The sequence below is a fragment of the Cryptosporidium bovis genome (assembly GCF_009768925.1).
Source record: "Cryptosporidium bovis isolate 45015 chromosome Unknown contig_8, whole genome shotgun sequence".
Taxonomy (NCBI): Eukaryota; Apicomplexa; class Conoidasida; order Eucoccidiorida; family Cryptosporidiidae; genus Cryptosporidium; species Cryptosporidium bovis.
This window is the reverse complement of record NW_027124998.1, coordinates 186,725-213,310: the sequence shown is the minus strand read 5'-3', so window position 1 is coordinate 213,310 and position 26,586 is coordinate 186,725. Positions and strand designations below refer to the sequence as shown.

The 26,586-nt window shown below is 31.4% G+C and overlaps 7 protein-coding genes across 7 annotated transcripts; 2 read left to right on the top strand and 5 right to left on the bottom strand.

The window, feature by feature from the left end:
• Nucleotides 1-201: 201 nt before the first annotated feature.
• On the bottom strand, nt 202-2,712 carry FG379_003629 (uncharacterized protein; the record flags this gene model as incomplete). Its single annotated transcript, XM_067329258.1, has 1 exon — nt 202-2,712. One exon carries the CDS (start codon nt 2,710-2,712, stop codon nt 202-204), a length of 2,511 nt encoding a protein of 836 aa, XP_067185435.1.
• An 827-nt stretch (nt 2,713-3,539) lies between these two features.
• Nucleotides 3,540-4,229, bottom strand: FG379_003628 (uncharacterized protein; the record flags this gene model as incomplete). Its single annotated transcript, XM_067329257.1, has 1 exon — nt 3,540-4,229. One exon carries the CDS (start codon nt 4,227-4,229, stop codon nt 3,540-3,542), a length of 690 nt encoding a protein of 229 aa, XP_067185434.1.
• A 413-nt stretch (nt 4,230-4,642) lies between these two features.
• On the top strand, nt 4,643-8,116 carry FG379_003627 (uncharacterized protein; the record flags this gene model as incomplete). Its single annotated transcript, XM_067329256.1, has 1 exon — nt 4,643-8,116. The coding sequence occupies one exon, from the start codon at nt 4,643-4,645 to the stop codon at nt 8,114-8,116; it is 3,474 nt and encodes a 1,157-aa protein (XP_067185433.1).
• Nucleotides 8,117-8,989: 873 nt separating this feature from the next.
• Nucleotides 8,990-13,438, top strand: FG379_003626 (uncharacterized protein; the record flags this gene model as incomplete). Its single annotated transcript, XM_067329255.1, has 1 exon — nt 8,990-13,438. The coding sequence occupies one exon, from the start codon at nt 8,990-8,992 to the stop codon at nt 13,436-13,438; it is 4,449 nt and encodes a 1,482-aa protein (XP_067185432.1).
• A 284-nt stretch (nt 13,439-13,722) lies between these two features.
• On the bottom strand, nt 13,723-17,721 carry FG379_003625 (uncharacterized protein; the record flags this gene model as incomplete). Its single annotated transcript, XM_067329254.1, has 1 exon — nt 13,723-17,721. The coding sequence occupies one exon, from the start codon at nt 17,719-17,721 to the stop codon at nt 13,723-13,725; it is 3,999 nt and encodes a 1,332-aa protein (XP_067185431.1).
• A 419-nt stretch (nt 17,722-18,140) lies between these two features.
• FG379_003624 (myosin tail 1) lies at nt 18,141-21,536 on the bottom strand (the record flags this gene model as incomplete). Its single annotated transcript, XM_067329253.1, has 1 exon — nt 18,141-21,536. One exon carries the CDS (start codon nt 21,534-21,536, stop codon nt 18,141-18,143), a length of 3,396 nt encoding a protein of 1,131 aa, XP_067185430.1.
• A 1,133-nt stretch (nt 21,537-22,669) lies between these two features.
• On the bottom strand, nt 22,670-26,494 carry FG379_003623 (uncharacterized protein; the record flags this gene model as incomplete). The annotated part of the gene is made up of 1 exon (XM_067329252.1): nt 22,670-26,494. The coding sequence occupies one exon, from the start codon at nt 26,492-26,494 to the stop codon at nt 22,670-22,672; it is 3,825 nt and encodes a 1,274-aa protein (XP_067185429.1).
• Nucleotides 26,495-26,586: the final 92 nt, after the last annotated feature.

Below are 26,586 nucleotides of genomic sequence, written 5' to 3'. Positions count from 1 at the left end.
TTTGCAGTTGGTGATTATTCATGTAGATGCACTTCAAGGAATGAGTGTCTGTGTTAAACAGAAATACTTATAGATGTAATTATGCATAGCATTGATGATCAACAATATAACAACAAATGGATATATATGAGTTAACATTTCTATAACAATAATATAGATTAAGATGTGCATAAGAAATATAAATAGGTGTCATTAAGTCGTTTAGTTAGTATTGTTTCCGGAAATGAATGACCATAAATCAGAAATGAAATTGTGTTCAATTTTTTTTTTAATATGAATCGACTTCTTAGAATTTATTCCAGGTGATTTCATTTGTGATAACAAAAAGACCTTTTTCTTATTCATTTTACCAATCTCTATATGACATTTATTTAAATCATTAATTGCCTGTTGGGAGATTTCGTTAGAATGTTTTTTATTGTCACTAAGAATTTTCGTTTGATCGTGAGTTTTAAATTCAGACTGATCGTTATTAATGCAATTTTTGTCTAGCATTTTTGCAATTATTTCAATGTCCTGATCTTTTTTTGAAAACGAAGATGATGAAGATGGTGGGGAAAGTTGCAATGAGGAAGGCAAACTAATTCTGGTGACTTTAAGTTTATCATTTGTTCTCTTTATCATGGAATTTAAACGTTCATTATTTATTATTTGAGACGATTCTTTTCCTTTATTAATAATAAAGTTTGATACAAGTTTGGTATTTTTAGATCCAGTGTTATCCGAAGGTAAATTGTTGTTCGAGGATTGTTTGTTTGTTCTAATATCACTTTTTTTCGGACCTTTGTTATTGTTTGTACCTCTTCCATCTATTTTTTCAAAAAATACGGACGGCTTAACAATGTTGTTTACCTGTTTGTGTTTATGAACAATTTGTTTTTGTGGAACAAGAATTGTAGATGACATAATAGGAGAAAGTACGGAATTACTGTTTAGAGAAGAATTACTTAACCAGGGATGTTCTAAGACATTATTCATTGAGAATCTTTCTTTGAAGTTAGGATTAAGCATATTTTCAATAAGATGAAGAACCTCTGGAGAGAGTCTTGTTGCCTTTATTTTCCTAAAAAGATCATAAACCCTTCCATTATAAATATATGACCAATTTTCATCTTTGGGAACATACTTTTTTTCACCTACAGGTAAATTTTTATTGTTATTTCCAATAATTTTTTCAAAAATGTTATTTATAAATCCCTCATTATTGTACTTTTTGTCATTTACATTATCTGTAACCAGTCTACATGTTTCGAAAGGCTGATACTTTGTTAGAGTATACAAAAGCATCCAACCCAGACAAAAAACATCAACCTTAGTCGGGTCATAATAAGATCCTATGGAGTAGGCTTCTGGAGGTCTAAAGGACTTTCCAAACAAAAATTCAACTTTTTGAAGTTGATATCCACTGTCTCTTGGATTTATAACATGTACCTTCCAAAGATTTGAGACCACAATATCTTTTTTTTCTCTTTTAATTTCACATGCCTGACCTGGATCTGTTATTTTTGGATACATTATAGTATCCCCAGGTCTGATAATTCCATGTACATTCATATCTTCAGAAAATCCAAAAAAGTTCGGCTCTCTGTTGAACATAAGGACGTTTTCTAGGGACAAATCTCTCATTGCCATTAAATTACTATGTAGATATGTTACTGCAGAAAAAATGTGGGTAAACAACCACCTTGCTTCATTTTCAGTAAGTGGTTTTCTCCTTTTTTTCATTACTTCAAACAAATCTTCATACTCTGCGTATTCCATTTTAACATATATATTTTTAAAACTATCTTGCCAAATTTCAGAATACTCCAACACATTTTTGTGTCCCTTCATTTTATTTGAATACAAAACTTCTGCTTCAATGTCCTCTTTTAATGTCGGTTTTCTTTTTTTAAGACTCATACTTGATACTTTAATAGCGATTCTATCTTTTTTTCTATCATATCTAAAACTGATTTTTTCGTCTTGATTTGTGCTGTCTATTGGGAATGAATTGGGGTCAGAAAGGTTAAATTCAAATGAAGATGATAATTCAATTTTATTTAACTCATAAGCAAGAAATACAGCCCCATATAAAGCCTGTTGTAATTTTTTCTCTATGTAGTAGAGTGAATCTGATGATCTCAATACTTTACCTGTATAGTAATTAACCAATTCATCAGAGTTCTTAAAATGCGTTGGAATTGAAAACGTGTCTTTGCACAATTTAATGCTTGGAATTACACACATTTTCCTATCATTTACAGTTATAACACAACTCTCACCACTTCTTATACTCATAGGCAATCCTATGGTACCACCAAGTTTCTCCTTTTTCACACTTTTATCTAGATGGTCGGACTTATCGCATCTATAAAGGACCTTAATGCCAAGGTTTCCCTGAAAGTTACCTGGGTAACTTATATTGTTGTTAATTTGTTTTTCATTCCAGATACTAGTTCCAGCTAAACCTCCAATACCACTCAATGAATCTTTATTTAAAGAATCCTCGCACTTGACTTTCTCCAAAAATCCGAATTCCCTACTGTCATGAATGCTTCTCCCTACTAACTCCGCCTCTGATATTGAACAAAACTGGTCCCCAAATAAAGAAGTATCACAACTTTGAAGTGAGGCTACTGTTGAAATTCCAGACGAGCTGTAGTTGGAATAGTTTACTAGTTTGCCAATCGAATCCAACCCATCTGCTCCGTTAATGTTCCCAAAATTCATGTTAATCTCAAGCAGGAAATAACTCACACGTAAAGGCCTTTATATACCTCAAAAGTGTATCTGTGCTGCTACTATTCCGTTAATTCGTATTTCAATACTTTAAATAAACTTTTAGCTATTGCTGCTCACTGATTTTATTTTCGCCTTCTTCACCACTCAAAACTGTTGTTTTTGCACCGATCCTTCCATCTTATTGTATCTGAAAAAAGGACAAATTTTTCTGGCAAACGAAATTCAATGGCTTTTATATTCTATAGAATCTTTTATTTATATTAACATGCTTTTTTATATATTTTTTGTATTGTGGAGACATCTGGTACCCGCATATGTTTCCCGCCCTTGCATTGGAACAATACTGAAAAGGCGAATGCTAAATCTAAAAATAAAATAATGCGAGGCAAAGATAAAAGCGAGACGAAAGAAGTTTAACGGTTTAGGTTCAGGTTAATGAAAAAGAGCATATATACACACATTTACAAGGAGTAATAAAATAAGTTTGAAAGGATGCATATATTTTAACTTAGCTGGGCAAGTCTGTAGTATGAGCCAAAAAATAAAGCAGGTGTGTAGATTTCACGATCTTTGTCGCAAAAAGAGAACCATTTGAATTTCTGTGTACATTTACTAAGTGAACAGCCTATTTCAAGTGATGGCGTTAATGGACGTGAAGAATTGCCTTAAATAGAGAGGCAAGATTTAATTTAGTGAAAAAAATCCAAGCATGCTGATAGGTGCATTATATATTATTTAGACCGTTTTTTGTGTTTCCTTCATCATTTTGTTCTTGATTATACGTAAGTTAACTGCAATTATGACCTTGATATATGTCAAGTTGATTTGAGTATGTTTAAAAACTCCGATACTCCCTTGTACTGTTTCCCTTTGAATTTATTTTTCTGTCCAGTGTGTTTTGCGTCATTCTTATGTAGACAATTATCACTGTGCTTTTCTAAGACATTTGAATTAGTGTTTTTATTATCATTGAATCTACGGTTGCAAACTGAGTTTCTATTCGTGTTTCTACAGCATCTGTATCCCCATTTGTGTGTCTCCAAGTCGAAGTAAGAGCCCCAGACTGATTGGTGGTTGTTCAAAAAAACATCTTCAGCGTACAACTTTGACTTGGAAAGTGGCTTATTAGGGATGGATGTAGAGGATTCTGAAAGAGAGGAAGACGATGATAAAGAAGATAATCCTTTTTTATTCATTAAAATGTTCTTAATTTTTTCATTATCAAATACACCACCGTTTGTTTCGTTTTCAATCTCTGAAATAGGATAAGTGCGATTCGAATCCAAGCCCCTTAAATCTCTGCTGGACTTTTTAAACTCCCTTTTTAACTCTTCAATTTCGAGCTCCTTTTTTCTTTTTTTTAAAAGTTCCTCTTGTTTCCGCTCCTCCTCCTTTTTCTTCTCCTCGGCCAGCCATAACTTCTCTCTGTTTTTGGAGTTTCCAGGATGGAAATGTTTATGGTTTAGGAATATAGATGCCTTATTACTTATTTTTCTTATGTACATTTAACTGGTCAAGTATAAACCATCATCATTAGCGTTAAGCACAGATTAAAGTGCAGACAAATTGCTAAGTCGACCAAATTTTGAGTCTGTATAACAAAATTAGTGCGTGAAAGACTAACAAAACCTTAAAGTTATGTTTTTGGTATTATTTAACGTTTTTGCGAGGTTAGGTACAAGACCGAAAAAAACTGCCGATAAATATGGGACCCGCCTAGTTTAAATTAAAAAATGTAAAATTAAACAGAAAAAAAGGTGAAATAAAGGGTAAAAAGGATTAACAAAGGAGAATATAGTAAGCCGAAGAAGTGAGAAGTTCATATAAACTATACCATAACTACTTTATCTGACCTTTGGTTAACCTTTTTTTCTTAAATATATAATTAAGTGGGAAGTTTGTGGTGTAATAGGCTTAAATGAACAAAAAGACGGGATTAAAGGGAGAACTAAAGTTATTTGGAAGGGACATAAAGCAATGGATAGATCTAAAGATCTCAGAAAACAAATTTAATGGAAAAAATGTGTATGGTGAGTCGAGCTTTAGAGAGAACAGTAATAAAACAGTGAATACATCTTGCAAAAAATCTAGGCAGTGTGGAATATGCATGAATGATTTGGTTGTATTTGGAATAGATTTTTCTCTAAAATGCTTACATGCAATATGTTGGTGTTGTATGTTGAGATTGAGATTTTTACTTAAAAACAAGGAGTGCCCATTTTGCAAGAAGATGATAGAATATGCATACATTACATCGAATTCAGTTTATTTTGATTATATAATGGATGGATCTATTGGATCTAGTAGCAAGGGAGACGGTGATAATATTAATAGTGAGAACTCAGATTTTAGTGTTATGCTAAAACACCCAAAGGAAAAAGATATGGATAATGATTTATTTAGTGATATATACAAGGTTTACTATGAATCATATGCCTGTAAATGGTATCTTGAAAAAATATTAGAATATAGATGTTGGTACCCTAATTGTAGGCCAGATTATATTCGATACATTGAAACAGGTAACGAAAATGAACCATTATATAAAGACATAAGATCGTTGGGAGAGCATTTGTTTCAAAAGCATCGTGTTAGATGTTGTCATGTATGTATTGAAAAAAGGAAAACAATGTTGCTCCCAGAACACTTCCTGTTTGCCATTAAAGACATAAAAAGGCACATGATTAAGGGTGAGATGCATTTAAAACCTCCCATACTTCCACATATATCTTGTCCAATATGCAGAGTTTGGTGTTTAGATAAGGAGGACTTTTCGGATCATGTCAAAAACGAGCATTTCTCTTGCACGATATGTGAGGAGAAGGAAAACTCCATCTTAAATGAGAGAGGCAATAAACAGAGGAGCAATGCCGAATTGGAGTCGGAATTAGATAATGATGATGAAAGAAACTCTGATGGTATTCCTAGAATAACATATGTTTACAAGGACTACGCATCTCTGCAACTACATTGGAAAAAGAAACATTACCCATGTGAACACGAGAATTGCATGTTTATTGTATTCGAAAATGAATCGGAACTGCTTTTTCACAGAGCAACGCATCATTCCGCTGCTGACAGACGTGGAAACATTACAGTACCTATTGCAGTAACTAGTTATAGACAACAAACGCAAAGGAGGCTTGTTGATGACAGTGGTTGCGGAGTCCCAACTTCTTCCTCCACACCTTCTAATTATACCACTGCGCCTCTCTCACATTCTAATTTGGGAAGCACTGACATTTCTCAAGTACTTAACACACCAACACCATCTCTTTACTCACTAGACGAGTCAAGCAATGAATCACTTTCTAAGATGAGCAAGGACAAATCTATTTTATGGAGATCAATGCTTACAAACGACTTGAGTAAGTGTATACAAATAGTAAGGGACGATTTGGCTATACAGTTGGGTTTAGAGGAAAAGTGCAGAGACCTAGGTAAATGGAGTCTGAATACAATAAATAGATTATATATTAACAACGAGATGATTCCAAGAATGATAAGAAAGATAGGATCTGGATATCTAAATGGTGAAATTTCTCCAAGATTATTTATTACGGAAATAATATTATTACTTTGGGGTGGTTCCTTTAATGTTGGGAAGAGTGGAAATGTTGGTACATTGAAAGAAATTAAGAGAGAATTTAAGTCTATATCTACGTCTCCTAATGCTATTAAATACTACTTTTCACCTATTCACGAACCTATTTTGGTAACTTTAGACGGAAATAACAACGGTGGTAAAAAGATTCCAAGTCAATTTATTGACAGAATACTAATCAAAGAGACGGATTGGTCTGTATTATCTTCGGACATCGCATCAATGTTGCTTGCATCACTTATTTTGGGTCTTCCCAAAATGAATAATAGAAAAGAACTACTTGATTCTCTCATATTGGTAAGAGATGAGATACAAACTCAAAAACTTTACATTGTTACAAAGAAAAACAAGGATGTTAGTAGTAGCGATCATAATAGAACATTAATGGAAAGAGGAACAACAGATGGGCACATTCCAAGATTCAAATTTGGTAGTTTGGAAAATCAGTTAACTTTTGAAGGTCTTTCCATTATTGATGAAGGGAATGAGGATATAGATGGAGACATAAACAAAGTTGGCAATAAGGAAGACACACGAAATGCGAAAGTTGTAGAGAAAAAGTACGTTATATTTGAAAAACTAATTAGACCTGAAGATATTATTATATCATCAAAAATAACATTTCTTGAATCTATTTATTCGTTTTTAAATATTTGTTGGCCTAAGATACAGGACAAATTCCTTCTAAACAAGGAAAACCATGAAAATTATATTCTGGTTGAAAATGAAAGAAACAAGATACGTGACGAATTTAAACTCTTGAATTTCTCTCAAACTATAACAGAAATAAGTGCTCTTTCATCTTTATACCAACACACAAGTAATATAGTGACTTCAGCCAACACTATTGAACGAATCCTTGGATTGAGAGCTCCATATTACAGGCTTGCAGCCGGCAGTAACAATGGTTCATATCGAAAAATTGAAGGATTGGATACAGACTTCAGTTGTAAAGAAGGAAATGAAAAACCAACTAGCAAAAATGACGGAGGGAGAATGGAGACTTACAAGGGAGCTATAGGAAGTGACATAATACTAAGCAAGCAATGGTTGAACATATGTTCAAAGGCCTTAAATAAAATATGCATCTACGACATTGAGATAATACATATTTACTGTAAATCGTGTATGGAAACTTTATGTGATTCAAATTATATACTGAAAGAAAAAAATAGGGAGCTATCACTCAGAAATGGAGATGTTTTTGGCGAAACTGCATCTTCTATTGGCGAATCCTCCAACGATCATCTTCCAAGGGTTGTAAGTGCTAGTTCTGGAGTCATTTCTCACAAGACGCCTGGAAACAGTGCTGTTAGCTATATTGGTAGTAATAACAACATTTATAATGGAATTGCAGGTGTGAATTCTAACTCTGTTAAGCTAACTGGAAATCTCGGAACAGGTAATAATTGGTCTAAGGTAAATACTCACTCTTTTTATAACAGCTCTGCTCCTAAAACAGTGTTTGCTTCTAGTGGCCAAGTTATCTCGCACCCTCAGACTACTTTATCTTCTGTAGTTAAAAAAACCAACATTAGCAGTAATTCTTCTAATGATGACATAAAAAGTCACAACAATAAAAACTTTGTTTCGTCTTGCAACACGCCATCACCAAATACACCGGATGTGAAAAACCCTAACAACTTTCCTTCACTTCCGGTTAAAATAGAAAATAACAAAAATACAAAGACTAAACGAGAAAATGCTCCAAAGTGGAGGTGTATGCTTTGTACGAATATGAATCCCGGATATAGAAGCAGATGTGCAATATGCAGTACAAAGAAATAACACAAAATATTCGAGGAAAGGATTTCACCTACAAAATGTCTTGTTCCATCTATTCGTACTTTGAAGTGAATCGTGAAGCTAAACAAATGTTTCCTCTTGAACTTTTAAACGTAGTTTCAGATCGTGAGGAAGCTCTGTTTTATTTCACTTTTAAATTGAATAATTAAATATTAGAAAGCTGTGGCCACTTTTCTATTGTATCCTCTTTCGTATCTCGAGTATACACTAGTTCTAATTAAAATACATTGACTAATATAACTATCATAAGGTAAAAATGTCCTCTTTTTTTTGTTTTGAATCAAATACAAATACACGTGAAAATATTGATTAACAATTAAAAGTTTACTTTATTTGCTGATAATTATGTATAGATCCGAAAATCTGTTGTGCCGGTGTAAGGTACCTGATGTTATTTTACAGGATCACAAGAATTGGGGAAGGAAAAAATATTACGAACAAAGGTTTTGGAAAAGATTCTACAATAGATGGATTTGTTTTCCAGGAATTTGGGTGAAATGTGTTAGTTTCTTGTGTAAATTAAGAAATAAGTTAAATTGATATAAAATGAAAATGCGGGTAATGTTTGTTTTTACTATGCCGTGTTGGAGTTAAAGGTTTACCTTTGAAAGAATACTTATTTTTCTTTTTTTGTATACAAGGCAAGAAGTGAAGAAATTAAGCCAAGGACAATATATCGCTTTATATTTCATTAATGGATTAATAAATAACAAACAGTAAATAGACAGTTGCACCGAATTTGATTTAAAATAAGGATATGTAGTACCGGTAACAGTTTGAACTGTATGTACAATTAAGAAAAAACGAGTACTGTAAAACAGCTTGAGGCCTTGTATTTAGAGTATAAAAGTAAGAATGAAAAGCAAAAAAAATGTGAATATTTGTGGGGGTGGGAACAATACATACAGTGTTGGTGGAAATAAAAACAGCAAAGACAATGGTAATGGCAGTTGTAGTAAAAACAACCATAAGAAAGACAAAACCACTAGTAGCAATGACATTTGCGACAAATCAGGATTGAAAACAATGGTAAATAGAAAAGGAGATGTATTATTAATAAAAGAAGATGGCAACAGTAATGAAGTAGTTAAGAAGGTTCCACTCTTCGACATGAAACCCTACATGAGAACACCAAAAAACCTTATTCATAACTATACACAAAAGGAGAAAAGGCCAAAACCAAAGTACAATACGCTGTCATGTGAGAATGGAAAATACAGATACAGTATAGTATTGGATGATCCAAAGGGAAAGGAAGAGAACAAGATGATATTTGAGACAAACGAATCCTTTGAGAATATGGAACTGGCTCAGAATTATGCAGCATTACTTGCACTAAAACATCTGCAAGGATCTAGACCACTTTACAAGTTACTTCCAGCTCCAATGGATGTAGCGTGGAAGTCAATGGATACAAGTACTCCATTAGTGACAAGAAGGAACAAATACATAACAAAAAAAGAAAAGACATTGAGTTGCGAAGTGGAACTAAAAAAGCAATTAGAAAGCAAGAATAAATTGGAGATGAGCAAATATAAGGAAAAGATGGAAATACCAACACTGTCTATGAGTTTGAATACAAGAACGAAGACGATAAATATAATAAAAAAGCATATACCAATGCTATCAAAGTCCTATAGCTTTAATTCATGGTTATTCGACGGATGCAGTGAATTTACAGGTATACCGGATTCAGCAATATCAAGGCCTAAACTTGTTTCATTTAAACTAAAAAGCAAGGATGTTAACGGCGAAGAAAGTGAAATAGGTGCTATATTAAAAAGGAATAATGTTGGTGTTAATGGGAGTACCAAGTATATAAACGTGAAGTTAAGTTACTGGTTCGGCGTTGATATTGGAGAAAAGGACAAAATTGTAAAGTTGATTGAGAATTCAGGATTCAAGTTTGACAAATCTAAAACTGCTTTGGACTTACTACTAAAGGAATTTGATCAAAAAAACAAATTAATAATGTCATCATTAAACAATGAGTTGGTTTGTTTATTTAATGAAATAATTAATAGTCATGAAAAGAGCAAAATATATGTGGACTATTTTAATACCTCAAATTTGTGTATCGTCACTGAAGTAAGTGTGTCCCACTTTCCAATATATTATATTGCTTGGATGTGTGTTATGTGGCTTTCGTTGCATGTAAATGAGAATGAACTTCCTCCACTGTTATCTCCAAAAAAGACTCAAATTGAGGTTAAAGGTTACAGAAGAACAGAAGAAGACTGGAATGATCAGGAGGATGTTAGTAATTCTGATGAAGACCGCAAAAAAGAGGGAAACGGTAATGATAGTGATTTAGAGTATGTAAAAGAAGGCCATTTACATTCTGATGAAAATAAGAATGATTTTATAAGTGAGTTATTGGGCAAGAAATTGAACATAATTGGCGACAGTGACAAAAATGGTAGTGATATGATTAAAAGAGTAAAGAACGACCAAAAAAGGACAGTTAAAGGGAACATAATCAGGGTTCGGAGAAATTTCAATTTGTCTGCAAGTAGAAGTGCTGAAGATATAGTAAACAAACTGAAGACATCGCAAATACTAGTAGTTAAGGGGGAAACGGGTTGTGGGAAAACCACACAAATTCCCATATTACTTTATGAGGGAATAACACAACACGATGAAAACAAGAGTAGTATGATATATTGTACAGAACCTAGAAGATTAGCCGCTATTTCGGTTTCAAAAAGAGTTTCTAGTGAATTAAGTAGTGCGGAAGTTGTCGTTGATGGAGCTACACAGAGAAAAGCAGATAATGATGACTTAATAATGAGCGATTTAGTGGGATACTCGGTTAGATTAGATCACAAAGTAACAACGAACACCAGACTGATTTACTGTACACATGGAATACTGACCAATATTATAAGATCTGAATTAAGCGATTCACCAAAGTTTGACTCAAGTGGCAGTAAAAATATGGACGAATTAAGAATTCCGTTAAATTCTATATTAATTCTAGATGAAGCGCATGAGAGATCATTGGAAGTTGATTTATTGCTTTATTTTATGAAACAGATCATATTCATTAGGAGAGACATTAAATTAGTAATAATGAGTGCTTCAATAGATGTTGCAGAGTTTGTGAATTACTTTAACAGATCAAACAACATAAACTGTGGTGGGAGACTTACAATATCAACAATGAATTTACCTGGAAGGACTCCATTTCCCATAGAAGTTGAATATTTACCATTTACCAATAAATACTTTAATAATAAGGTGAATGATTCTGAATTGGAGTATGAAGACGACAATTTTGTCTGTGAAAATTATAGTGGCAACTCAAATGGTCTATATGGAAATATAAGAATATGCAAACCATTGGATATATTAAAATTGAGAGATCACATTATCTCAATAATACAATCTTTGGGCAAAAGTGAAGGTTCAGTGCTCATATTTTTGGGTGGTATAAGTGATGTGAATAATTTAGTAAGATTACTAAATGAAGAAGAAAGTGACGTAGATTTGGACGACAACAAGTCTCCAACACTACCTCTATATGCACTGCCATGTCATTCAAACTTGAACTATTCCCAACAGATGGAAATATTTAAGCCGATGAAGAATAAGAGAAAGGTCATAGTGTCAACAAATATAGCAGAAGTTTCTTTGACTATAGAGGATATTAGATATGTAATAGATACGGGAAGGGTTAGAATATCTATGTATGACCCGGTGAAGCACATAACCTCACTTCAGGAGGTTTTTATATCAAAATCTTCTGCTCAACAAAGAATGGGTAGGGCAGGTAGAACATCTCCTGGAAAGTGCTTTAGACTATATAAAGAAGAAGATTTAGTTAATCAGCCTTTAGAGATCACTCCGGAGATACTTAGACTGCCGGTTGAGCACATAATACTGGACATACTTTGCTTTATACAAAGTAGGAATAATAAAAATGAAACAACTCGGAAGGATAGTGATAGCAAATTAAAGTTACCAAATTTCGGAAGTTTAAATGAATCTTTTGAGATAATAGAATTATTAAATTCACTTGGGGATTTTTTTACACCACCAAAACTGTATTCAATAGAAACATCATTGCTGTCACTACGTAGTTATGGTGCGTTAGATGATCTATTTTCCATTACCCCACTAGGTAAATTATTAAGCAGGTGGCCGGTTGATATAAACATTGGTATACTCTTCTTGTACGGCTTAATATTCAATTGCATCAAACCTTTAATAGTGATTGCTTCTTTCTTAACATGTGATATTCCGTGGAAATTTGACAAGAATAATGTAAATGACAATATTCAAAGTATAAACATTAATTGTGATTACATGACATTTATTAAAGTTTATAATTATTATGTGGTAAATAATCAGAATAGAAGATTACAGTCGAAAAACAATATTAGAAATGTGAATGTTGATTTGTCTTTCATGAATGAATGCAGGTTACCTTTTGATGCAAAATACTTGGATTTGTCTAAAATGGAGACGGTTTATCAGACAATAAAACATTTTACTAGGATATTAAATATTAGAGATACAGAAAATAATGACTATTTGGATGAAAATATGTTGTTTTCGAGATGGAATATCATACAAAATTGCATAGCAATATCTTTATACCCAAATGTATCTTGCATAAGATTACCCAGAAAAATAAAATATATTGGTAAAGCAAGCGGAAAATTCGCAGAACCCATTAAATTTAACAAACTGTTTTTATATATAAAAAACAAGACAAACATGAATAGAGTGTTTAATTATCCGTTTTTGTCTATACTAAATGAAGATCCTTTAAGCAAAAGAGAGGCATATAATATAGTTTTGGAATCCGACGAAACAAATCGTGTATATTTATCAGAAACAAGTGCTATATTCAATAGAATGTACGATGTTGGTACTTTTCATTGTATTATGTATTTAAGCTTATTTAAATCATTCAATAATAAGAATACTATTCTACGTTTTCCAATACCTACTTCAATGTACTCACTATTACTATTTTCGTCAAATACTCTAGAAATCAATCCAACATCTTTGTTAAATAAGATGAAAGTTGGCAAAAATAGGGATAATATTGATTGTAATACAAACTACATTCTTATAGATGACTGGATATTACTTCAATGCCCCGGTTTAATTCAAAGTATTATTTGGTATTTTAGATTTGTCATTCAAGACTTGACGCAATACGTATCTTTAAAATTAACTAGTTCGGATTATGATAACGATTCTGTAACTAATTTCAATGCTTGTTCTGGAATAAGGGATTTTGATCTCAAGGACTTTAACGATATTATTCAGCTATTAAACTTTTTAGTCTAAATATAAAAGTAATTTGCTTGTTTATTAATGATTATGCTTCGCATCGTTTGCAGCCTTGTTTTTTCATATTGTTAAGGTATTGGATTTCATTATTAGATTAGATCACTACCGATAACACTATCTACCATGTTGGTGCTAATAATGCTATTTCACTTTACAATAATGCATACACCAACACACTCATTATTTAATCCTATAATTAAATAAACACATTTTGATAATATTGACAAATAATGATTGCTGCTATATCAGGTATTTAGACTATCAATGACAATTCTATATCGTTAAACTTGTACATCGTTATAAATATTAGAATGAGTATTGTAGACGTCATCAATGATAATATCTTTTCTCAGGTTATTTAATCTTTTAATAAAGTCTTGTAACTTTTTTTTACTTTCGAATTCCATATATAAAGCATAGTCGCTGTAATTCAAATTATTATTTATAAATAACTCATCTTTGTTTAAATTGTATCTTGTGTAAATAGGCAATAATAGATTGTTCAAATGACACATCATTTTATTGTTGCTTTTTTTTGTTTGTATAATTGCACCTCTAGATACGTTTGGTGAATTCAATAACTCGTCTCTATGAGGCAATTCGTACATTATGTCCCTTAGATATACATGATGTTTTAACTCTTCTCTTTTGTATCTAACTAGCAACCCCACGAGATATCTAGTTACTTTGTGTGATCTAGTCACTATTGGAACAGGTTTACATTCTTTAAAGTAGAATTTGCAGACCAGTATTGTACTTACTCTCTTTTCATTATTATTGTTATTATTTCCAGTTGTTGTAAATAACAAACGCTTATTTTCATTATCAAATATTACTATACTGTTTATTTTACTCATATTATTGTGTTGCTTTTTGTTGCTATTTGCTCTCAATATAGTTACCCTATAGAATCTGTTATCAAGTGTTATTCTTATTTTGTTTTTCTCCTCCAGCAACAAATTGTTGCCAATCACAATAGTGTCATTAACAAAACTATTACAGCCGATATGATTAATACCTTTATCTATCTCAACTCCAACATCATTATTAATATCACTAGCTTTACTGATATTGGCGAAAGTGTTTTTACCAGTATTGTTATCAACACTGGAAAACATGTTGGAATTCTCGTTACTTAAACCATTTGATTCTTCATCACAACTAAAAGTTTCAGGGCCTTTGCTTGCTGTTTCCCTACTCAGTCTCTCAAGTATTTGATAACTGTTATAATTACTTCTTAATCTATCAATATAGATCGATCTGTTGTCACTACTATCAACTTGAACAGATATCGTATTCGGGAACCACCTTAAAAAAGGATAGGTATCTATCAAATTCCAAATGTATTTTCTAACTTTGCAACAGTTGTTACTTTTGCCTTGATTTCTGCCACAACTTACTCTTTTTCCCATTCCTATTAAACTACAATGATTCGAAATTGCATTGTGAATCCACATGAATGTTCTATTATTGTTTTTATTTTCAAATAATTTTGTGATCAAGAGTTCATCCTCTTCCTTCCATTCAAAAAAGTGTTCGCAAATTATATAGTTAATATTTCCCATTTTTTCATAAAAACTATAGTTTACATCTGTAATCAAATCTTTTTTCAATATATCGTTTATACTTCTTAGTGTCAGCAGTTTGTAGTACTTTAAAAACGAACTTAACACACTCTCAAAAGCAACCCCTATTTCAAATTCGTTTTCTTTGTTTATAAAACTTTTTGGTTTTTCACTGGAAATCTCCACTTTGACGTAATTCTCAGTCTTATTTTCTTCCTCTTTCCCACAAAACCAAACACACTCTCTCATTTTTTTGACTATATCAGAAATGAGAAATGATATGATTAACAAGCAAAAAGGTCTTATATTAGTTTCACTACTATTGAAATTCGAGACATAAATAATCTTTTCAAAAAACTGTACAATGTACAACATGTATCCACACCTTCTGTTGCCATTTTCGCAGTTTATTTTAGAATAAAATACCTCCAATTCATTCTTTAGTTTCATATCTAAAGTATGAACTGCTCTCTCGAAGTCAAAATGGATTCTCTTGTAGTTTCTGCATAATGTCAATATTGAATCTAAATTGTATCTGGGGCTTCTATCTCTGTTAGCAGTTGTGCCATTATAAATAATACTACTATTTGACTCTACTGTATCTGAGACAATGCAGCCTGCAGGCAATGAATTGCTTCTTTTTGATGTATTATTGCCGGGAGTATTACTATATCTATGCCTCCTAAATATACCCAGACCAGTGTTAAATTCAATATCGACATTATATATGTCCTTTCTATTTTCCATTTCAATTTCTTTCACTATATCGCACTGAATGTGTTTCTTGTACTGGAAATAATTCATAAAGTTGTCCACAAAACTGTGTACAAAATTGGGAACGTATTTTTGTATATTGTCTTCTTTTATATCATTCTCATTATTACTGCTTTCCATACTTTGGCAATCAACATTAACATCGCTATAAGAATAATTGTCTAGCGTAATAAATGGATTATTTTCATACACAGATCCAACTCTACTAATGCAATAATGATTTAAATTCAAATCTATTAAACCAAAAATTAACACGAACTCCGAGTCATTATTCACATAGTTAATCAACGTTGAAAATATATTTCCGAAGAAGTGATCATTTCTTCCAAAATCAAAGAACGCCTTCCATATTTTATCTATGATATCATTGTATCTCAAATTGTAGTTGTTTTGGTAAAAATACGAAATTATATGGTATGCTAGGTACAAATATATTCTAAGTGACAAATTCTCTTTGTTATTCCTTTCAGACCTTTCCTCCATGCATTGACTTATACTATGTATTATTATTGATATATTTTGGAATATTACCATGTTAAATATATACTTTAACAGTGAATCAAACATTAATGCGTTTATAACCTTTATGTTCAACGAAACTATTTCATTTATAAGTTCTAGTGTCTCATATATTCGATCTAAAAACTGTCTTAATGGTTTTATCGAACTTTCGTAGAAACTTGCACTTAATTGATTAACCACTGGAGAACTATACGGCTCAGGCGAATTTACCTCCGAGTATGAGAATGTTATTGGAGAAGTTGCCTTTATAGGAGTCACATAATAGTTAGATGAAGAATATGGAGCTGAGCAATCCTCCATATCGCCACATTCATACATTTCGTCTCTGAAACAACAGTTTTCCTCACTTAACCCGAGCAACTTAAACATATATTCCTCTATTTCTGGCCATTCCAAACCATTACTTTCTACAAATTCAGTTAATTCGTATATTTGTCTCACAAAATTAGATGTTATTGCTTGTATAAGTCCACAACCATCAGTTATATTATCAGATATAATATTTTCCTCTAAAACATTTTGATTACTTATACTCTTTGTGCTTAATTTATCTTCAATCACTCTTGTTTCTTCCTTTAATAATCCATTTATTTTTAGCATTTTTTCTACTCTCATTTTGAAATCAATATCCTCCTCACCCAACTTTTTCATGATCTCCTCCATTTGCTTTGAGTTATACTGCCTTATCTCCTCATAAACTACATAAGCATTTATTGAATCATTCTTGTTTTCCAATATATTCAATATTACATTCCTGCTGATGTTTCTTATCATTTGATCACTATAATTTATAAAATGACACGAATTTGTCCATAATGGAAATTCTGACTTATTTTCATCGTAAAAAAGCCTCACCGTATCATTATTTAATCTCAGTGCAAGCGTTCTTAATAGTACTATGTAATATGATACCAGTTCATCGTACTCCTCTTGATTTTTGTTTATCGCAACTATATTTGATTCCAAATCCAATGAGTCATTATTCCTTATATTCCTTATTTCATAACTACTAAATGTATTGTTTAATAATACAGGTATCACGCTTTTACTTAATATATAGTACAATGTCTGCATATTTCCCATATTCTGCAAAAGTATTGATATTGTTTGAAGTGACTGTATTCTTATTTTAAATTCAATATCTCTCTCTATTATCAAATATACAAGAATATCTATTACATTGTACTCACAAATATATCCAAAGCACAAAGTTTCATTGTTTTGATCTTCCCATATCAGTATTTCTGCCACTGTCCTTATTCCCTCAACAACTTGATTTACTTCTACTTTCTTATTTTCCGCCTTTCCACTCCTGTATCCATTTTCCTCATAATAATTTTTTATCATTAAACATATATTAATAAAGTCATCATATCCATATCGTTTTTTTGTTTCACCAACTGAGCTCCTTTCCCACATCTTATCCAACACAAAAATATATATTTTACAATTCAATACTATTCTTGTAAAATACCGAGATTCTGTCTACTACTTGTATACAAACACCAATGTTTTTAGTTACTTTATACTATTTACAATGTGATATATTGTTTATTATATAATAAATCTTTCCTGCTGTACTTTCAAACACCAATTTTTACCCATAGTTCACATTTTTTTTAATAACCTCTCACTTGCGCCCTAGATCATACATGCACCTTGATCATCTAATTATTCATGCTTTTTTGTCTATTCTAATTTTTTTTATTAAAGTAAAAAGAATTATAATATTGACAACTATAGAATCTATTATACCAAACACAAATATTTACACAAAAAAAGAAATATTAAAAAAACAGCAATAATACACTAATTTATCAGTATTAGTTTCCTATTAATTATGAACTTTGCATTAATTTTATCTCCAATTCAGAAATTCTTTCGGTTAATTCAATATTTTGATCACGCAAATCATTTATCTCATTCTGTAGACTTTGTATATATTTTTGTTTTACTTCCATACCTGAATTAGTATTATCGTTTATTTTACCTTGTGTTGATTTTTCATCCATTTCTTTTACAGTTGAATTCTTATTCGCCAACTCCATTGAAGATATTATTTTTTCCAATCTCGCTATTTCCTTGTAATAATCATTGTTCTTCTTATTTGTTTCTATCCTCTCACTTGTCAATCTTTCTATTTCATTCCTCATTTTGCTTATATTGCTTTCATACTCGATTCTATTCTCTTCGTGAATATTATCTATCATAAATTTATACTCTTTCACTTTTTTTTCAATTATCTCATCATATTCTTTCTTATTCAGCAACATTTTCTCAGTTAATTCATTGTTTTTCTCTCTCAATACACTAATTTCATCCTCTTTCCCTTTTATTATCATTTCTATATTGTGATCTCTCTCTTTCATTATTTTCTCTATCTCTTGATCTTTTTCTATTGACATATTTTTTATCATACTATCTTTTTCATTTAATAAACGTTCAAATTCTTTCTCTTTTTCTTTAATAATTCCCTCTATCTCTTGATCTTTTTCTATTGACATATTTTTTATCATATTATCTTTTTCATTTAATAAATGTTCAAATTCTTTCTCTTTTTCTTTAATAATTCCCTCAATCTCTTGATCTTTTTCTATTGACATATTTTTTATCATATTATCTTTTTCATTTAATAAACATTCAAATTCTTTCTCTTTTTCCTTAATAATTCCCTCTATCTCTTGATCTTTTTCTATTGACATATTTTTTATCATACTATCTTTTTCATTTAATAAATGTTCAAATTCTTTCTCTTTTTCTTTAATTATGTCCAAAATCTCATTTTCTTTGTTTCTTAATTCCTCATTCAAATCAATATTATTTTTTTCATATTTAAACTTGTATTCATCTTCCTTTAATTTAATTATTCTTTCCTTTTCATCATCCATTTCTTTCAATACTCTCATCATTTCGTTGTCTTTCTCATTCAGTAATTTTTTATATTCCTTCTCCCTTTCTAATATAGATCCTATTTCACTATCCTTTTCACTTAAAATTGTTTCAATTTCACGATCTTTTTCTTGAATTAACTTTTCAATTTGATGATCCTTATTACTTACTATTCTTTTAAATTCAATTTCTTTTTCCTTTATTATTCTCTCAACCTCTTTCTCTTTCTCTTTTAATGTTTTCTCCAACTCTATTTCTTTTTTCTTTACCAATGATTCAAATTTTGTCTCTTTTTCATCTATTATCAAGCCTATTTCATAATCTTTTTCTTTTATTATTTCCTCTATTTTAAGATTTTTGTCATTTATTATTCTCTCAAATTCAACTTCCTTTTCCTTTATTGCCTCTCCGATTTTATAATCATTCTCCTTCATTATTCTCTCTATTTCTCTATCCTTCTCAAAAAGCATTTTTTCAAATTCTTTCTCTTTTTCATCAATTATTGTCTTTAACTCATTTTTTTCACCAATAACAACATTTTCCTTATCTATATTTATTTTATTAATGCTTTCAAACTCATTTATTATAATATCAATATATTTAGTAATCAGTGAAAAATCATATTCACGATCAATATTATCATCGTTTACAATAATAGTCAGATCATTATCTAACTCATTTAAAGATGATGCCTGATTTTCTTTTAAATAATTAATTAACCTTAATATTAAGGCATTGTTGTTATTTCTCAATAATTTATATTTATTACTTATTTCATTTAAATCACTACTCATTTTATTGTTCTTGCATTTCAATTTTTCTATTATTAATTCACTATTACAATTAGTCTCAGTCAATTTCCTTTCCAAGTCATCTATATTAACATTTAATGACTCGTTTTCATTTTTCAATTCCTTAATCATTTTATCGTATATTTCGCTTATATTACTATTGTTCTCTAATTCTTTAACCTTATTCAATAATTCGTGATTTAATCTTGTCAATTCAGATATACTCTCTTCACTCTTCCTTTTGTTTATATTCAACATCTTAATTCTATCCTCCATACTAGATAATGCACTACTCTTCTCTTTTCTTAATTCCTCCAAACTTTTTTTTATTCTTTCATTACTTTGCGTTCTCTCGCCCAATTGTCTAATTAACGTATCTTTGTTGTTTTCTAAATCTAATATTATATCATTTTTCTTCTCGTTCTCTAATTCAAGTGTTTCAGCTTTAATTTTATACTCACGTAAGTTATTCTCCAGTAATTTCTTCGTTATATCTGACTCCTCTATTGCACTTAATAAATTATTATTCTCCTCGCTTAATTTATCTATTTTATTCTTTAATTCAATCTTCTCATTATTAATAGCGTTATTATCTTTATTCAAATTGTCCATTGATATTCTCATATTCTCCATAGTTGTTTCCTTTTCACGATGACTATCCATTATTCTAGTGTTCTCGTTCATCAATGTAATTATTTCATTATTCATTTTTTCTTTTGTGGATTTTATATTATTCAATTCACTTGTCAATTCATCTATCCTACTCAATAACTTCTCTTTCATCCCTGTTTCACTTTTTCTTTTCTCCTCTTCAAATAATAACATTCTATTTTTTAGTTGCGTTTCCTTCTCTTTAATATCTTCAATCTGACTATTTAGTGTTTTTATCTGTTTAGATAATTTTAAGCATTCGCTCTCCTTTTCGTTTAATTGCGCTTGTTTTATCCTTTTCTCTTGCTCAGATTTTGCATATTTTTCCTTCCATTGTTCTGCAGTCGCATTTTCAGTCATATTCCTATTTTTTATACTCATTTCTCTTGTTTTATTTCTTCTTTTCTCATCAGATAATTCACTCTGCAACTCTTTTATTTGAACCCTTTGCTCTTTTATTGTTTTCTCCAAAATCTCCATGTCACCTCTTCTTAGTAATTCCTGAGAATATTGCCTCTCTAATTGTGTATACTCCTTTTTTAAAGATAATAATTCTGCCTGTAAATTTGATGCTCCATTTCCTATTTTCAGTCCTAAGCCATGAGATGGCATTAATGATGGACCATATACCACTCCCATCCCAGAAAAGCCGTTGTTTAAATCATTGTAGTTGTTTCCTAGTAAATTATCCTGATTATTATCATTGGTATTCTCTTGAAATTGATTTTTCACTGAATTATTCTCATTGTTAGTTGTTGATCTCCTCTTCAGATCCACAAGCTGTCTCTGAAGCTTCTGTTTGGTTACATTTCCTATATCTATTGGCTCGTTACTTAATTTATTCATACTTGGAAGAAACTCCAAATTACGTGGAGAGGTTGACTGGAAAGGCGCTCGTGTCATTACCGTTTCCTTTTTAATTTATTTATTTTGCACCAGCTTTACTATATTATCCCTATTTCTTATATCGCTTTTAAGAGCGCTTTAATCTAAATATGTTTACTTTCCATTTATCTGATTATATTGATTTAAATTTGATATCTGCTGTGTGTTCTCTTCATATATTCATTTATTCGTTACTACGTGAAAACAACTGTTGTTTTCAAATCATCCAAAACTCGCCAGCTTTGTAATCTGATATATTTTTATTTAATATGATATATTTAAATAATTTAATTTTACAAAATAAATACATTTATATACTAAATAACAACTTTATCGACACTTATGTAATAATATCAGAATCTTTTTAAATAATCCAACCTTTGATGTCAGTCATAAACATATTGGTACTATACTACTTTTATTTCTTACTCGATTTCAAAGTTACTCTTTATTTGTTATTTATACTTTATTCAATTATCTTTACTAACCACACAAAACTGAAGCGTTATATTTACCGCCTCTTTTTCTGAGAAAAAATTTACATTACGTGTTTCTATAAACCAAAATAATTTTTTCATTTAAGAAAAAAAGAAAAAAAATATTAAAACCACTTGTTAAATGATATCCACAAAGAAGCATTTTAACTTAAAATTATGCAATGAGAAGGTTTATGCTTCAAATCATGTTTAAAAAAACGTAATAATTTGTGTTAATATACGATTAGTTATAATGCAAAAAACAATAAATACAGTATTATTGAATCAATTTTTAATGTCACAAAAAAAAATTGCGTGCATGTGACTTATGAAAAAAAACAGACATGAGTTGTGGGGAGTGTTCAACGGCGGTATTTATTGTTATTTAAAACCGTTGGGTGTTGCAATTATATAAAAATAACCCGTTTTCAGTTATTATGAAGTAAATACCATTGAAACATTTAACTAACTAGCTTAACTAAATTAGTTTATTTATAAAAAAAGATTCGAGATAGGATATAAGTAATCAATCATTTAAAAAAGCAGGACTTCACCCCTAAAAGTCAATAAGCAAAATTTATACTAGTACTTATTATCATTATTACCTATATTTTTAGTTATTTATTTATTTTTGAATATAAAATTAGCAGTTGAAATTTTAGAAAAATCAATCAGCTAATTATTATTATCCAAAATAAAAGATGTAACAATTCCCGTTGTATGGGAAATGCCACCTTCATTGTTATGTAAAGGAGCATTAGAGTGAATAACTTTATTAGACTGAATTACTGAACCTGTTTGAATGTTATTGTTGAATCTTTGAATATATTGCGTGTTCTGTTGATTAACTTGTGTCTGAGAATTATATTGATATCCTCCCACTTGTTGTAGACGATGATTTTGAGTATGATTGCGGGCATTATACTGTGAATGTTGTTGAAATGGATTAATATTGTTGTTTAGATTGTGCTGTTTGCTACCACCACTAATATTGCAATTGTCATTATTGCAATCACTAATATTAACATTAATGTGGTGATTCTGTTGTTGATACTGAATATTTTGGTTACGAGGAGAATTTTGAGTACGCTGTTGATAAATTCCGAACTTGTTTATGTTGCCTCTAGCTGAGGCCTCGGATGTGTCACTTACAATTCCATGTATATTCACAGATTCATTCCCACATAAAAAGCTATTTTGATAGCTTCCATATCCAACACTACTGCTCTTACTACCACTACTACCAGCTCCGTTTATATTGTTTTGACCGTTAATATGAGCGTTGCGACAGTCACTCTTACCAGCTTGATTATCATTAATATTGGTATTATTAAGACCATTGCTACCACTACAACTATTACCAGCAACGACGGTATTTGTAACATTGCTATCACAACCGTTTATATTTTTGTTGTTTCCTATTCCATTATTAATATCAATAATATTACCTTCACTGCTGCTATTCATAAAAACATTGGAATGGTATTGCTTATTTTGATGAATTATTTGCTGGTATCTTTGTTGGGGAACATTTTGGTTTTGTACTTTTTGTTGATAGGACACTCCTATCGAACTTTGGGAATAACTTGTTTTTTCTGGTATGTTTCTAAAATCACTACCACCATAATATTTTCCGTTATTTGTTATTCCAATTAAGGAGCTTGTAGAGCTAGAAGTGCAACCATTATAGTTAACACCAGAATTGCTACTATTCGCACTGTTACCGTGTTGGATATTTGCAATACCTCCAAAATTATTAACGCTACTATTATTTATATTGTTTATATTACTGCTGCTAACACTGTTATTCATATAACTTGCCATGGCACTTGTATTACTAGTACTACTAATGACATTTCCACCCTGAATATTATTATTATGGGTGTTAACAGCGGTGGCTGAAATGCCTCCATTGGTATTACTCATAGGTCTCAAACCAATGTTTTGAGATGGTTCGGTCTTTTGAATCTTATGAGGTACTCCTATTGAATCGTAGTAGCCATTATTAGACGAATTAGCCGCTATATTATTGATAGTGTTAATCATCCCAGAACTAACTCCATTATTCATTTGTATTTTCATACGTGTTTGACTATTTTGAGGAGAAACCATTGATTTAACCAAACCCTGATTTCTTGACTCAAACATTGCATCTGGGATAACATTGGAAGTTGAGTTAGATGGGGAGTGGTTAGAAGAAGTTATTTGTTGAATGTCACTCTTTGATGAAAAGGAACTAACATGACCATGACTGTGGTGAGAATGGCTTTGACTACTGTGATCATGAATGGAATTGTAAATACTAGAATTCAGGCCCTTCTGCTTTGAACCCATTCCAACACCATTTCCATAGGTCCCGGTCAAACCCTTGTTTATAGCAGCAGCATGGATAGAGTTTTGATTCATCTGACTTTTTTGACCCATCATTATTTGGGAGGTTGAAGAAGAATTCAAAGATTGTTGTTGTGACTGTTGTAACAAAGACGATGACATAGAGGATTGTTGGTGTTGCATCAGAAGCTGTTTGGATTGAGATTGCCTTTGCAGTGAAGATGAGGATAACGATGATGTAGGAGTGTGAATTGACGGTGGTGGAGTATGTAGAGATGATAACTGAGTATTGTGAAGAGAAGATTGCGGTGGGTTTTTGGTGTATTTAATATAAAGCTCCCTTAATGGGGAAAGATCAATCTCTGGATGCTCATCTTGAAGAGAGAGGGCAAGTTTAATATGATTCTCACCAACACCCAATAAAAAAGTATTGTCTACCGTAAGATTTTGATTGAAAGATGCGAAGTCCTCTGTATCTATACCAAATAAACGCAAATCACTTAAAGGTGTCTTGGCGACCTCCGGATGAGGATCTATTTCCAATAAAGCTGTTCCTATGTCCATAATCTTCTTTAAAGCCTTTATGCTTTCCTCACCTATAAATCTCTTGACTGAATTTCTATACTGAATATTCGATAATTGCTTATCAAAAACGTACCAGTCGTCTATAGTAGGGGTCTTAATACATGCTTGTGTTGACATCTGACGTAATAAAGTGTTAAACGGTTCAAATCTATCGACCTTTAGTTTCTCCAAAGCCTCTTTTAAGGAAGAGCCATCACCTCTACAAATATTTGCCAATGTAGGACCTTTTGGTTGTTGATTCTGAGAATAGCTTTTTCCTATATTGTTTATACCAATACCACCATTTAATCTCGAATTCATCGAACTGCTACCCAAGTGCGAATAGTTACTGCTTGTCCTTCTACCAATACTGTCTGATACCACACTTGAATCAGTTCTATTGTCACCATATCTACCGGTTCCACCCGTAAACTGTGTATGATTGCTTATGCCAGATAGTCTCGCCTCCATTCTTCTCGTTATCATTGATCTTTGATTGGAGGAATCGCCTGTTGGAGGAGATGTGGGTGTTTGGTCCCATATAGGTTGCGCCTCTGATTCAGAATCACTTATTACCTCACCAGCACTCTTCTTTTCTTCGTGCTCCTTTATATTTATTATTGACTGCTCATATCTACTCTTACTTCCTTCTATGCTCTTGTCCCATGTTTCTTCTAGTATTAGTCCCATTCTATAAACCATTGTACCAACTCTATTGTATGTATAGCAATTTGATATTATAAGTCTTATATCATTATTAAACGAATCAAAGTCCAAATATTCATTATTAAGCACCTTTTTCCTCATTGTTGAAAAATCCATAGGATTTTTTATAACCTGATAATAGTCTGGGACAAACTCTGCATTTACTGGTTCAGCAAATATTTGTTGTTTGTCTCTTTTATACAATCTGTGAATGATATCCAATAGAATATGGTTTGGACCTTTTGGTCTTTTAACTTTATATGGTTTACTCGGTGTCTCTACCTTTGTTTTCTCTTCTGTTTCAACTATCGGCTTTAGTCTTGGTCTGCCTCTCTTGCCCTTTGGCTTGTCATCATCTGCCCATATTGATGTTATACTCACCAATCCTGAAGGTCCTATGTCCGCTCTATTTGCATTTCTAGGTGGTCTCCCTCTTCCTCTCGGTATTTTTATTTCCACATTTGGAGTGCTTACTCCTGTGGTGCTTCCGTTTACATTGGTCGCCACCATTCCTGCCGTACCTGCTGTCCCTTCTGATCCACTTAATGTTGCAGCTATAGTAGTATTAATAGCTTTTCCTGAAGATGTTTCTCTAAGTGTTTCACTCTGGTTTCCTGAAATCTGGGAAAGTGATTCCTCTCCGTCAGTTCTATCCTGAGGTTCTAAATCTTCTCTTTCGTAACCACTTTTGTCATCATCTTCATCATCCATTTCTATGTCAACCTCTTCATTCTCAATATCTACTCCTAATTCATTTTCATCAACCTCTTCTTCAATCTCAACTTCCAATTCGTCGTCATCTACCTCTTTCAATTCAATTCCATTTTCATATACCTTTGAATTTTCATCTTTTGGTCCAATGTCTTCCTCTTTTTCTTCCATCTTCCCAGACCATTCCATTACAATCTAATAAAAAAGTATCACTCTTATTTGTATACACTGTTCTTCTCTCTTTCAATCTCTCTTACCTAAAAAAGGAAACATGCATATAA